This window comes from Hyperolius riggenbachi, chromosome 9, assembly GCF_040937935.1.
Source record: "Hyperolius riggenbachi isolate aHypRig1 chromosome 9, aHypRig1.pri, whole genome shotgun sequence".
Lineage (NCBI taxonomy): Eukaryota > Metazoa > Chordata > Amphibia > Anura > Hyperoliidae > Hyperolius > Hyperolius riggenbachi.
In genome coordinates, this window is record NC_090654.1 from 134,661,895 (window position 1) to 134,677,190 (window position 15,296).

The following is a 15,296-nucleotide window of genomic DNA, read 5'->3' on the forward strand; positions in this document are numbered from 1 at the left end:
CCTAAGCATATCTGACAAGGGCTTGTCAAATACACTTTTGTGTTATCAGAGAACAGAAAGCATGCATCTTCCATCCAGCCATTCGGTTTACTGCAAGTGAACATCAACATTTGTAATGCAGTGAATGATACAATTCATGTATATCTACCTTGATTGTAGTTTCTTGTGCAGGCTAATTACATCTGGAGGTGGGAGTGAGGGACAAACGTGGGCCTAGTGACGGCCGTTTCGCATCCAACAGGACGCTTGGTCACGCTGCGTTCCACTATAGGTGGTCACATTCCCATTTGTGCACAAGCATGACCGTACTGCGCATTTCACAATTTACCAGCAGCTTCATGCCAACATAACCTTATGCTGGGGATACACGGTACGTTTCTGTACAGTGTATCGAGCAGCTGATGCTGGGAGCTGATAATATTCAGCTGGTCCGATTACCCCGCTCGATCCCCGCTGGCGGACAATGGCGGGGAATAAAGCGGCTGATAAGAAGTGCCGGCGGGGACGAGCGAGGATCGATCCATGGGGACGCGGCGGGAGTCGACCCATGTATGCCCAGCATCACGGGCATCATGGAAAATGCTGTGTGTGGTGATGGGTAGCTTTATCATGTTCTGCAACTGTTTTTCATTGGTAGGAACAGGAAAACTGGTCAGGCTTGAAGGATAAGATTAATTAGCACCATCAGGGTTACCTTATCTGACGTCCAATTAAATAATACACAGGAGAGGGGGATACAGTCCTCTTTTCAACAAATACTAGCAACTTAATTTAAGTAGTGTGATAAACAAGGTAAACAGCTGAATACAATTGTAATGGTCTCAACTAGCCCTCCATAAATTATACATACAGTATGTGTCAGATGTCATAATCAGACAAGATTAATGCTTACGGTAATTTATAAACCTATAGGGATGTGGCTACAATGCCATTATGCTGGGTACACACATTTTCTGGCCGATTTACTGTCAGATCGATCATTTCCAACATGTCCGATCGATTTCCGTTAACTTTAATAGGAAATCGATTGGAAAGCAACTTGGACATGTTGGAAATAATCAATCTGACAATAAATGAGCCAGAAAATCTCATAGTGTGTACTCAGCATAAGGTGTAAATAACTACAGGGTATGAAACCGTAATGCAAAACTTTGGCCCATAAGGAGGAATTATCTACAGGGTGTGAAACAAGGTACTTTTACACTGCAACTGTTGCTGTGCAATGGACAATTGGACACTAATTGCATTGCAACACAATGCAATATTATTGCCCCAGTATGTTGCCATCTGCACATTAGTGATGTAGTGGATTCATGTGAAATAATGCACAGTATGTGTTTACAGGGTTATGTGCCAGATTACAGTTACAGTACATAGGGGTATCAGTCACTGCATGTCTCACATCACACTCATAGCATATGATGCGTCTCTTCTACACTTTGCTGACTCCAACGTATCTAGCTGATGAAACAATGCTCATAAGTTTTTAGTGCTGAAGCGTTTAAAGGGTCATTGCATTTGTTTTGCAGCTGAATGGAGCAGAATTTACATTAGACTGTCTTGGCTGCTGTTTAGATCCAAGTTTGCAGTATGGGACTCTGTTCTAGGTTACTAATGTTCTATTTACCAAATACAACACATACAATTCATTTCTTTTTTCGTTTCTCTTAATTTAGGTTCCATTTAAACACAGCCAAAATGTTCTCAAGTTCCTAACAAGGTCACCAGACCACTCACCAATAACTTAACAATATACATATTATACACTGTGCCTTGCTGTCAGCTCAGAGAGAAGATTAAGTTCTCATTTCCTGGTCAATGCAGACATTTAAGTCTGGCAATACCAGGTCAAACTACATCTTACTCATCACTGCTGAGGATTCTTCTATTTCACCTGCAATACAAACAGCTATACCAAATAAATGCCTTGTAGCTCTATTATGTGTCACAAACTAGTAGAGCTCTCCACTTCACTTATGAAATGAAAGAAACTCAAGTTCACCAACTTAAATGACACATGCGGTGTGATAATAACCATCTGCACACAGGTTTAACAATGTTCAGTATAGCAACCCAAGTACCATCCAGCTAAGAAGTGTGTCACACCCAGTGATGAGCGAGAATGAGATCAACCAGGAGTGTGCAGGGAAGAGTGCTGTGTAAACATTGCTTAACTCGCCTAACATGCCTAACCCACCACCTCCTTTCTGACGCATTCAGTGTGGGCGTTTCATCTCATTACACTTCCGCCTTCTAATCTGGAACGTCCACTGAAGACAGAAGTATAAGAACAATGCAGGGGGTACAGAGCTGGGACACACCATGAGGGACACTGTACCTTTGTTAAGCCCCATCTACACGATACGATTCTTTATGCGATTCGATTACAATTCTATTTACGATCTGATTAAATCCGACATGTCCAATCGGAATTCAATTCGATTTGCCATTGTTTTGCAATGGCAAATCGAATTGAATCAAATCCCGATCGGACATATCGGATCGTAAATAGAATCGTAATCGAATCGCACAAAGAAACGTATCGTGTAGATTGGGCTTTAAACCTTATTATGTGTCCACAACCATTTTGGTAAGGGGAGGGGTAGATTTTAATGTTACAACAGTGCTTCCAACTTTTTTCCCAAAGCACTTGACTCAAAATAATTAAATTGGCCTCAATGGCCACCAGTTGTCACCTGTAGAACAGCTGCAGAGCTTAAATAACAGAATTCCACGTAGAGTCATTAAATTGGGCATTCTACAGTAATTGTAAATTTATAGCCAAAAAAAACCCAAAACAAAACACAACCCCCCCCCCCCCCCCCCAAAAAAAAAAAACACTTGTCCTTTAGAAATTAACAGCTGCAAAAGTCAAACAATCTAGGCATCTTATCTATTTGAATGGGTAAATAAATATGCAGAAAAGCAGATCATCTGTATTACAGCTTGAAGTCTTTCACATTGCGTCCCTTGTGTTCAGTCGCTATGGACAATATGATCAAATTGCAACCCAAAAGCAATTATAGCTCTATGGTACATTCACATTGCCACATCAGCAGTGCGGTGGTTTCCCTAAAAATAATCCACAGCATACTGCAAGTTCACTGAGCAATGTGCATGTTTACAGTGGCAGTGAAGCATAGGGTACTTTCTATGTACTGTATGTGTCGCATCACACTTCTAACACAATGGGCTCTATTCACAAAGGATTACCGCATTTGGTAATGCTGAAAACAGCTGATTTTACCGATCCCCTTTGCACATTCCAATTCACTAAACCCATCACCGCACAGAAAACAAACATTACCGACTAGTGAGGTATATTACCGACTTGTGCGGTAATTACCTCGGGAAATGTCAATTCACAAAGATTTCCACATTAGGTTTACCGGCCAAAAGTGTTTGGTAATTTTCTCCAGCTCACAGCAGCTGAAAACTTGCTCTCCCCATGCTGTCTCTGGGGAGATTTATCAACGCATTACTGACAGTTTTTTCTTCTTAAAGAGACTCCGTAACAAAAATTGCATCCTGTTTTTTATCATCCTACAAGTTCCAAAAGCTATTCTAATGTGTTCTGGCTTACTGCAGCACGTTCTAGTATCACCATCTCTGTAATAAATCAACTTATCTTTCTCTTGTCAGACTTGTCAGCCTGTGTCTGGAAGGCTGCCAAGTTCTTCAGTGTTGTGGTTCTGTGATGCATCTCCCCCCTCCAGGCCCCTCTCTGCACACTGCCTGTGTATTATTTAGATTAGGGCACCTTCTCTCTTCTCTCTTATCTTTTACAAGTTGGATAAATCCTCCTCTGAGCTGGCTGGGCTTTCACATACTGATGAATTACATATGGGCAGAGCTGTCTGCACTCTGCAGTAAGAAACAGCCTGACACTTCAGTGGAAGATAGCTGCAGGGGGGAAGAAACACACAAATGATCTCTTGAGATTCAAAAAAAAGGGTGTATATAGCCTGCTTGTGTATGAATGTATTTTCTATGTGTGGACATACTGTACATCAACCTACTTCCTGTTTTGGTGGCCATTTTGTTTGTTTATAAACAAACTTTTTAAAACTGTTTTTAACCACTTTTAATGCGGCGAGGAGCGGCGAAAATGTGACAGAGGGTAATAGGAGATGTCCCCTAACGCACTGGTATGTTTACTTTTGTGCGATTTTAACAATACAGATTCTCTTTAAACTGTTCTAACCAGCAGGGAGAACAGTTCTGCATGATAAGACCCTTCTTAAATCCTAGGTAATAGTGGCAATTTAGCATGAATTTCTAGAGCTGCACTACAGTTAAGAAAAGTGCAAATCCATCCCTAAACTGGCGCAGATTAAGAAGTGCTTGATAGCAGTTCTACAGATTTAGAACTTCAGGCTACACATGATTGCAGAGTGCAGGCTAGACATGATTTGTGTGGTGCTCCTCCCTCCTTCTGTATTCCTCCTCAGAGCCTGCTGCTATCAATAAAGCAGGTGTGTTGATTACCTCAGCAACAGCAATTCCCCTAACACACTGCACTGTCTGAGACACCTTCCTAGCTCCTCCTTTTTGAGAACAGTTTGAGAAGGAATATGCACAATCTAATGATTTCTTAGGATGCCTGAGACAGTTCTGCATGGATTTCTAAAAACCTACCAATATTTTGTCTCAGAAACTCTTGATAAATCTGGCCCTCAGAGCCTGCTGACAGCAGATGTGTTGATTACCTCAGTAATTTCCCTCACACACTGCACTGCCTTAGAGACTTTCCTAACTCCTATTCCTAACAGTTTAAGAAGGAATCTGCACTATTTAGTGATGTCTTAGGACGTCTGAGACAATTCTGCATGGATTTCTAAAAACTCAGACACTCTTGATAAATGTCCTCCTCTGTACGGCCCTGCTTTTCACGTCGATTTGAAGCAAAGGGTAATCGGGTGGGACTTTCAGTGTAACAAAGCAGAAGGGGGACATTTTCATCCCTTTAGATGTGCTTATTTGTAGCATACAGAAGAGCTCCCCCTGGTGGCTGCAGCACATCTAAAAGGATAATAGGGTTGCACTATAGGGAAAATTTCCGAGTCCTACACACAGCTCCCCTGCCTGCCCGCTGACCTGCTACATGCTGGTTAGTCACACTTACCGAGCAGGGATTAGTGATTTGAGTCATGTTTGTTTGGTACATTACCAAACTTCTGCCTCATGAGGGAAAACTTTAGAGAATTTGGAAAAAAAAGTGTATAATACAGAATGAGGTATTTTATTGAAGACATTTTACAGACTCGCCCTTTATGAATAGAGCCGATAGTGTAAAAAGTAGCCTTACACAAAGTACAACGCCTGGCAAAAGCTGGTACTCAATGTTAACACATGGGGATGTGAAAAAAAAAAAAAAAGCTTTGGAAAGTCCATTTAAATTCACTCATGATGCACCTTTTCAGTGTTATTTCATCATGTTTTCAATACCAAATGCTGTTTTCAGCACTACTGCAAATCATTTTATAATGAAAAATAGCACGCAAAAAATGCAACTAATGATGAACTAGGGAAAGAGCTCCTATTTAGACAAGCCTAAAGTTCCCCTTTATCAACATCAGTGACACTAAAAACTTTGTGCTGCCACCAACAATCATGGGCTCTCCTTAGGGATAGAGTTCTATTTAATGCTTCTTAGCTTCCCTTTTAACACATGCCAATAGTTTACCCAAAAAGCGCAGAGCAAATGTTACCAGGGAAAAATGTAGAAGCGGCTTCAGGCTGCAAGGTTTAATGAGATCTTGTAGCTGATATGAAAAGAGATGATCCTCTGAGCTAAGCAGATCCTGTACAGAGGTGTGCATCAAGCACATGCAGCCGCCAGCCGTGTTTGCACTGCAAGATTATAGACTAAAATGTATTAGCTAAATAACAGCAGCTCAGACAAATGACCTGGCTGGAGGCAAGGCACACAGATAATGTGAGAAAACAACATTATACCGGTGAGTGGGCCTCTGAGGCACGGCACAACGGCGGTAAAAGAAAAGCGGTGTTCTTTGCAAATCGACTAACAGAAAATTATGGGGGTGTCTGAGAAGGCCATGAGCCCCATGGGGGTTTCAGGGCTGGTGTGGAGGAGATTAAACATATCTACATTCTAAATGACAGTAAATCCCACAGCTCGATTTAGAACATCCGCTGGACAATAGGAGAAGAAACAGGACTAAGTCTGGCCAATAAATGTGGCCTTTCTACAGCATCATTTAAAAGGGAAATTCTAATTTAAACTGATGGCTCATAAAATGCTTGTAAGGGGGGGGGGGGGGAGACTCTGTTGGACTCTGCTTGTTCACACCTCCCCTTGATGGAAGAGCTTGTCATGGTCTCCAATGGGGAACCAGAATAAAAGGGAACCTAAACTGAGGTGTATATGGATATTTCCTTTTAAACAATACTAGTTGCCTGGCAGTCCTGCTGATTACTTTGGCTGCAGTAGTGGCTGAATCACAAACTGTAACAAGCATGCAGCTAATCCACTCTGACTTCAGAGTACTGCAAGGGGCTGGTAATAGCCCCAGGTAAGTGAAACTCTTTACCCCCCCCCGTTCAGTTAAGGTTCCCTTTAAAGAGAAATTCCAGTGATCACTGAAGGGGGTGTGTTTCTGAAGAATGAAAAAGGAAGCCAGTGAGCAACAAGTAATCAGCAGGTAGATCATCACCAGTGAACCACTACACAAGCATTTTACTCTCGAAGAAAAGAAAAAAGAAAAGAAAAAAAAAATTTAAGGCTCAAGCCTTGTAAAGTTTTATTTTGTTTTTGCCTTCCCCTAGCCGAATAGACTGGGATATGGGAGGCTGCAGGAGAGAATGGTACCCAACGCTTACTTTACTTTATTTTTCTGTTGGATTTAATGGAAGAATGTCTTTTTTCAACCAAACCAACTACTGTATGTAACTAAAATAAGCACTGCAGTTTCCGCCCACATCCCAAAAATATACAGATAAGTTAGCTGGTTCTCCCTAAAAACTGGCCTTCAAATAAAACAGGTTTCATAAAACAATGTGTAATTGGTATTGTGCGTCTATTTCCTGTACCTATCTGCTTGTGGATAGCTATATATGGTGGGGTTCAGAACCAGGGAGCTCAACTGATGCACTTTTTCAGGTTAAATTCAGTGTTCTGTTGAATAAAAATTAAAACTGAATGGCTGGGCTTCTGAAAAAACGATTAAAGGGGTTACTCTTTATGTAAGAATGCAGCATTTAATGGTTTGTCGTTTCAGAAATGTGATGGACAGATTATTCATCAATAAATATCTGGAAAATGGTTGCTTATGGTAAAATAAGCACCCCTACAGGTTGTAGCAAGTATATGCTTCATAGGAAGTTGACACTTTCTTTAAACACTAAACATGACTGGACTGTAATTTTAAAAAGCAGAACAGATAGTAATTAGCATAAAATAGAGTATTGGAATACAGGTCACAAGAATGTGTTCTTTTACAACTGTAAAAAGTATAAACAAATTATTTGGCTCACCACGCCTCCTTTGTCACCATCCATGAACTGAACAATTTGACAGGATGACTTCTCCCACAGGAAGATGTGACCACAGTCGCTGCCACTGACCACAAATTCACTCTTCGGTCCATAGAAGTTAACGCCTTTCACTGGAATTAAAGTAAAATGCCTGACTGATGTATCTAGTAAAATAGATCTTGTGACCAAACCGCAAACTTTAACATTAAAAGCCAAGTTTACAGAAGGTTAATTTTTACACACAAAAAAAAGCAAACTGGCTTCTAAGACCACTCTAAAGCTCTCAGTGCTTTACAACAGCGTGTGAATAATTCAGATAAGTTCCCACTGCAAGAGCTTTTTCTAAGCACTTGGGATTTTACAAGTTCTTGCTAATGTAATGCTATGTGTGTGCTCACACTTGAGAGATATGATTTTATAAAAATCCCCCATAGGGTTGCATTAGGCCCGATTCACATTAGCGTTTTTTGCGGATCGGAACCGGAACTTATACTGTACAAACGGAACGGATATGAATGGATCCAATGTTAACCTATGGATCCATTCACATGCGTCCGTTGGTACGGATAAGTTCTGGTCCACGGATCTAAAAATGCTGCAGGTCCTAATTTTCCGGACCGTTCTGCCCAGCGGAACGGATCCGGACAAAAAATACTGCAGCATTGGGGCAATGGGAAACAGAACGTTTCTTCACACTAGTTAAGAAACGGACCGTTCCACGGGGGATGGGAGCATGTGCCGACGAGAACCTAGTGACCGGTGGGTGAGGGGAGGGTGCAGCAGCCGGGCAAGAGCTTTTCAAATCACTATCACTTAAAAACTCTTGCAGTGTGAACCATCCCTTAAAGTGTACCAGCACTGTTACAATACAAAGCGACTGAACCAGTTACCGGGGCTGCCTTGCTTTATACAAGTTCAAGTTACACAAATCTAAAATCAGGACCCTCCATCCTCAAGTCCCATGGGAAGATACTTTATTCCAGGGAATCTGCATTTTTTTAACTGTTCCTATTATAAGTTTCACTTACTTGTTTTAAAGGACAACTAAAGTAAGAATATAGAGGCTGTCATAGTGTACTGGTTAAGGGCTCTGCCTCTGACACAGGAGACCTGGGTTTGAATACTGGCTCTTCCTGTTCAGTAAGCCAGCACCTATTCAATAGGAGACCTTGGGCAAGACTCCCTAACACTGCTACTGCCTACAGAGCGCGTCCCTGTGGCTGCAGCTCTGGCGCTTTGAGTCCGCCAGGAGAAAAGTGCAATATAAATTTTCTGTGCGTGTCTTATTTCATTTTAAACAATACAAGTTGCCTGACAGCCCTTGTCTGGGTTTCTGAATCACACCAGGTGTTTGTGACGATAATGTCACAAACAACTGATCTGCATGCTTGTTCAGGGTCTATGGCTAAAACTATTATAAATAGAGGCTCAGCAGGACAGCAAGGCAACTAATCTTGCTAAAAAGGAAATAAATATGGCAGCCTCCATATACCTCTAGTTAGTTGTCCTTTAAGTTGCATTGTGTAGATACAGCTGGAAAAATTATTTTTTGTGTGAGAGTATCTTAATTTTGTGCTGCAAATGATTTTCTATTACCACTCTACAGCTCCCTAAACTCAGAAATATTTCCATCTCGCTCTCCATCCCTAACAGAGGAGGACCGTAGCTTTACCTCACAAGGCCTTGTTTGTCAGCCATTTTAACAGTCTCAAGTGAGGGCTTTTGCTGATCAGATTCTACATTGGACTGCTGAATGGCTTAGGGGGAATTTGTTTCAGAAGGTGTTTTTTTAGCTCCAAGTATTGAAAACCAGGCAACTGGAATTATGATTCAGAGCAATATGAAAATAGCTCATAAGTACTCAAGTTCTGCACATTGATTATTTCAGTGCAGTACACCAAAAGTAAAGGTCTCTCAAGCACCATATGCAAGAAACGTTAGTTTTGGAAATCAAGTACAGGTTAAAAGTAAGTGAGAGGGATCCGAAGGTTGACATCTATATTCTTTTAAGCAATGCAGATTGCCTGGCTGTCATGTTGATCCTCTGCCTGTAATACTTCTAGCCACAGAACCTGAACAAGCATGCAGATCAGATTATCAGATTACCTGACCAAAGTCTAAGATGATTAGCTGCATGCTTGTTTCTGGTGAGTGATTCAGACACAACAGAAACCTCAATTGGACAGCTATGCAACTGGTATGGTTTAAAAATAAATAAATATGGCAGCCTATAAATCTTCTCACTTCAAGTTCTCTGTGAGTAAAGGTAGCCATAGGAGAGGCTTTCCGCTGACAAGCGATTTGTTTACATATTTCTTGCGAGTATAACTTGTAATTGCGGAATAAATGGTTTTTATGTTAATGCACTATGGAGCGCTCCTTGTTTTTGTCGTAAAGGTAGCCATAGACCTGACGATTATGGGCAGATTCGACAAAGACAAATGTATCTTTAATCAAATCTGATTAGAGCTAAATTTGTCTCTAGTCAAAAGCTGCCCATATACTATAGGCCAATTCCCATCCAATTTCAGCATGAAATCTTCAGGGAATCGGCTGAGCCCGGCACGTCCGCCCCTGCCCGCCTAACTGTATAAATGTGCCCCCAGTGTGTGCATTTATACATTACCTGTCCTGTTGCAGCCTCCACGCAATGTCTGTCCATCTTGCCGTGTTCTAAGAGCTGCATACATGCAAACACGCTAGTAAGGCATAGCATCTGATGTCAGAACCTATGCGCCACTAGTGTGTATGAATGTATGTGGAACCTGGCGAGATAGACAGAAACTGTATGGAGGCAGACGCTGGACGGGTAATGTATAAATGCACACACGGAGGGGAAGGGGGGGGGGGGGGCAGAAACACACATGTATACATTGAGGTGGGAGCGACGGGGTTTTGTCACTCATGCTGAAAATCGGCTGCTGTACCGTTGCACACCCGACCGACCAACTTCGGCTCGACATCTTGCAGCATGCACGATGAACAATGCGACCAATTTTCATCCTGAAATAGGACGCTTTGTCAGTCGGGCATGCACTTGGCGGCACAGATTTTCATCCAATTCGATTATAATAATCGAATTGGATGGTCAATTGGTCGCCAAGTCGCCTGATGCATGGCCACCTTTAGGGTCAGGTTTAATTGGTGAGATGCAAGTCTCAGGGCTAGGAATAATTAGCTAAGTCAATGGGGAAGGTTACATCCGAAACTGCCCTTTGCACGATGAAATACACAGCCCTCTCCACAGGGCTGTGGAGTCTGTACAAAAATCATCTGTCTCCAACTCAGACTCCTCACTTTAGGAAACTACCGACTCCAACTCCAGGTACCCAAAATGGCTCCGACTCAGACTCCTCGACTCTGACTCCAACTCCACAGTCCTGCCTCCCAGAGAAATCTGAGAAACCGTAGCTGCCTATTACATACACAGAGCCCCTACATTGCTGCTTAAATGCTATTTACACTGTAGACTCTGCTGTATCTGCACTCTGTTGAATTCTCTATGCCCCTCCCTGCAAATCCCTCACCTGCTGGCAACTCCTGTAGGAGACTTATAAACCACATTTGTAATTTGTAGGTAGATTTGATCATTGCTTTCTGCATTTGATTCCTAGTCCTCTCTGTACCCAAAAAGCCGGAAAGGTACTCATAGGAACATGAGAAATACATTATAACGACTGCATTGTTGATCTGGGAACAGTTTGGGGTTGATGCAATATACTCATGTACACTTCTTGTACGCCAGATTCTTGTTTGCCTTTGTCTAGCCTATAGAGGCTGAAATAAGAGTTAAACCAGCTCAACATAACACATTAGCATAGAAGATAAACACAGAATCACTTAGCTGGAAATGTTTAATGAGCTCTCACAAACTTACAAAACCGAAGTGGTAATGAGAACAGAGATTGAGGACAGCAAATTCAGATAATCTGAGTATATGTGGCAGGGGAGTAAGGCAGAGACTACTGTGGCAATGGGATGGTTAAATTTCCAGCTAGTGATAATGCAGTGAGATAATGAGCACACACTTTGCAGCCAAAATAGAAGAATTGTGACAACAAAAAATAAGCCATCTGTTCTCTGGCTCAGAATGCCATCTACCGAGTAAACTGGATATTGCAGTTTAAGAGTTTGCAGTTTAAGATATTGCAGTTTTTTTCACAAAATCGATTTACGCAAACTTGTGACAAAAAAAAAAATCTATGAACTCACCATACTCCTAATAGAATACCTTGGGGGGGGGGGGGGGGGGGGGGGAGTCTTCTTTCTAAAATGGCGTCACTTGTGGGGTTCCTATACTGCCTTGGCATTTTAGGGGCACTAAACCGTGAGTAGTAGTCTAGAAACCAAATGCCTCAAAATTACCTTGAAATCCTAAAGGTACTCATAGGAAGTTGGGCCCCTTAGCGCCGCTAGGCTGCAAAAAAGTGTCACACATGTGGTATCGCCGTACTCAGGAGAAGTAGTATAATGTGTTTTGTGGCGTATTTTTACACATACCCATGCTGGGTGGGATAAATATCTCTGTAAATAGACAATTGTGTGTAAAACAAAAAAAAATAAATCTCATTTACAGAGATATTTCTCCCACCCACCATGGGTATGTGTAAAAATACACCCCAAAACACATACTATTTCTCCTGAGTACGGCGATACCACGTGTGACACTTTTTTGCAGCCTAGGTGCGCTAAGGGGCCCAAAGTCCTATGAGCACCTTTAGGCTTTACAGGGGTGCTTACAATTTAGCACCCTCCAAAATGCCAGGACAGTAACCACACCCCACAAATGACCCCATTTTGGAAAGCAGACATCCCAAAGTATTCAGAGAGGGGCATGGTGAGTCCGTGGCAGATTTCATTTTTTTTTGTCACAAGTTCGCAGAAATGGAAACTTATTTTTTTTTTTGTCACAAAGTGTCATTTTCCGCTAACTTGTGACAAAAAAAACCTTCTATGAACTCACCATGCCTCTTAGTGAATACTTTGGGATGTCTTCTTTCCAAAATGGGGTCATTTGGGGGTATTTATACTATCCTGGAATTCTAGCACCTCATGAAACATGACAGGTGCTCAGAAAAGTCAGATGCTTCAAAATGGGAAAAATCACTTTTTGCACCATAGTTTGTAAACGCTATAACTTTTACCCAAACCAATAAATATACACTTATTGGATTTTTTTTTTTATTAAAGACATGTAGCACAATAAAATTTGGACAAAATTTGGACAAAAATATATACAAAAATTTTACTTGTTTTAATGTCAGCACAGAAAGTTAACAAAATTCATGTCTTTTTTGATGAACATAAAAACTAAAAATCCTCCTTTAACAGGCAGCCTCCTTTAACAGGAAGTTCAGAATATCTGAATGACAGTTATGTCCTGGAATATGAAGGAACTGAGTTCAAAGTTCAAAAGTGTTACCATGTTCAATTTTGGAAACGCCCACTGTCCTTTTAGAGACTAATCTCTGCAAAAGGTACATATGCACTGAAGTATCCTGGGGTGGTGATGAGGCACCATTCTTTGTATATCTCCTTTTCTCTGAAAGCTTACATTTGAAATATAAAGCTTCAAATTTTAACGATTAGTAAAACTGCTGGGTACTTTTTAAGCCTAGATTTTAAGTCCTTGAAAAGATCAAGAGATGGCGACTTCTGGCCAATGGAGCTAGGGCTAGCTTTAGCCTAGTAACAGAGTTAGGTTGCAAAAAAACTGTAAATATTTTGGCAACACTTTGGGAACAATTTGTACAGATGTGCTTGTCAGCTCCCAGACAAGCAGCCCATACTGCACTGTGTGGAAAGGATGACAATGAGAAAGACTGAACAAGACAGATAGCAAGGGGCACCACGCTACAGTAACTACCTCTGAAGTATCCACACAGATTACAGGAGCATTAGGTGACAAGTACACATTGCAGTGTTATCCCCAGAATTTTTTTCCAGCCGGGTGGCATAAAAAAGTAACCAGGTGGAATGACAAATTAGCCGGTTCTAAAACCCAAACGAAACTGGATTTTAGAACCGGCTCCGATGAGATAGTGGAGAAATGAAGATCCTATTACAACTCGCTCTATAACCTAAACTCAGATTCACCAAACACAAATCCAGAAATAAAGACCAAAATATATTACTTCCTTAAACAATATGTCAAACCTTTTAAACTTTCTAAGGCTCAACACACACCATACAATCTTGGTTGTTCAACCTTACCACTTTCATGTAGTATAAGAGCTTATCCATTCAATTACTCAAGGTATTTTCAGTCTGTTGGCCCTTATACTGCATAGATTTGGTAAATCTGTACAACCAAGATTGTATGGTGTGTGTTGAGCTTAAGGATGACAAGGAAGACCTGGAAGCACCCTTATCATTGGATGAATTTTTACTTGCTGTAAAGGCACTCAAACCAGGAAAGGCCCCTGGCCCAGACGGCCTGACGGCACAATATTATAAAACGTTTAAAACAAACCCTTGGCCCTCCATTTATTGCTGCCTTTAATGGTATCGTCTTCCACTGTCCCCTCAAGCCAATTTCTTGAGGCACACATTTCAGTCATCCCCAAGCCGTGTAAAGACACCCAATGTTGCACAAATTATAGACCGATCTCCTTGCTTAACCTGGACGCTAAACTGCTGGCCAAAATTCTTGCAAACAGACTTTTACCCTTTATACCCAATCACATTCACTTGGATCAGTCAGGCTTTGTCCCTGGCAGGGAAGCCAAAGGTAAGGTCATGCGAACGATAGGCGTAATGGCCTTTGCAAAAGCTCATAAAATCAACTCATTCCTTCTGTCCACTGATGCGGAAATGGCTTTCGTCAGGGTGGCGTGGGACTATATGCATGCCACCCTGTATGGCCTTGGCTTGGGTGTTCCCATGCAGCAGTGGATTAGACTCTTGTATACAAATCCCTCAGCCAGGGTGAAGGCGAATGTTGTTCTATCCGAACCATTGCTTATCTCGAATGGGACAAGGCAAAGATGCACTCTCTCCCCTCTTATCTATATTCTCACTCTAGAACCATTCCTTAACGCTATCAGAGCAGATGGTGACGTTAGGGGGATACCGGCTGGTGATACCACCCATATAGTCTCGGCTTTTGCTGATGATCTTCTGTTTTATCTTCAAGACCCTCTGGTGTCCCTACCTGTTCTTATTAGTAAATTTAAGGAATTTGGCCTTATTTCGAATCTTAAGAAAAAGGCTCTTAATGTCTCTAGACAACCCCCTTATAAACCATTGTAAGCGATCTTTTGCTTTCACCTGGGCCTGAGAATCTCTCAGATATCTGGGGATCAATATTCCAACCAATCTAAACAACCTTTACTCTTCCAACTTTGATAAAATGAGTACCTCCCGGACGGATGATTTACTGAGGTGGGGCCAACAAAACCAAAAAAAAAAAATATATATCTTTCTTGGTTTGGCCGTATGGCTTCTGTCAAGATGAAACTCTTACCACGCTTTTTATACATCAGCCAATGAATTCCCATCACTCTACCCCCTAAATTTATCAAAAACCTCCAAAGCAAAATCTCAAATTCATCTGGGGCTGCAAACCTCCCCGCCTGAAAAAGTCCATCTTGACAATGCAAAAGGAAGATGGTGGTATGGCCCTGCCAGACTTACACATATCTGCTCAAATATGTCATGTGGTTGAGTGGGCCAATACCTCATCCTCTAAAAACTGGGTAAAAATAGAACAGGAATCAGCTAAATGTAATATCCAAACCCTTGGATGGTCCTGTCAGCAACCGGCCCCACGGCACGCCTGCAGATAGGGTTCCCAACTG

The 15,296-nt window shown here is 41.7% G+C and overlaps 1 protein-coding gene and 1 non-coding gene across 3 annotated transcripts in view; both read right to left on the reverse strand.

The window, feature by feature from the left end:
- Positions 1-15,296, reverse strand: part of DCAF8 (DDB1 and CUL4 associated factor 8) — a 124,019-nt gene that overhangs the window by 22,834 nt on the left and 85,889 nt on the right. For both annotated transcript variants that reach the window (XM_068253546.1, XM_068253547.1), the window contains one exon: positions 7,498-7,628. In XM_068253546.1, coding sequence (XP_068109647.1) covers positions 7,498-7,628 — 131 coding nt within the window. The remainder of the gene's footprint in view (positions 1-7,497; positions 7,629-15,296) is intronic.
- LOC137533735 (Z30 small nucleolar RNA) lies at positions 1,781-1,875 on the reverse strand. The gene has a single exon (XR_011024200.1). It is a non-coding gene; the product is annotated as a Z30 small nucleolar RNA (small nucleolar RNA).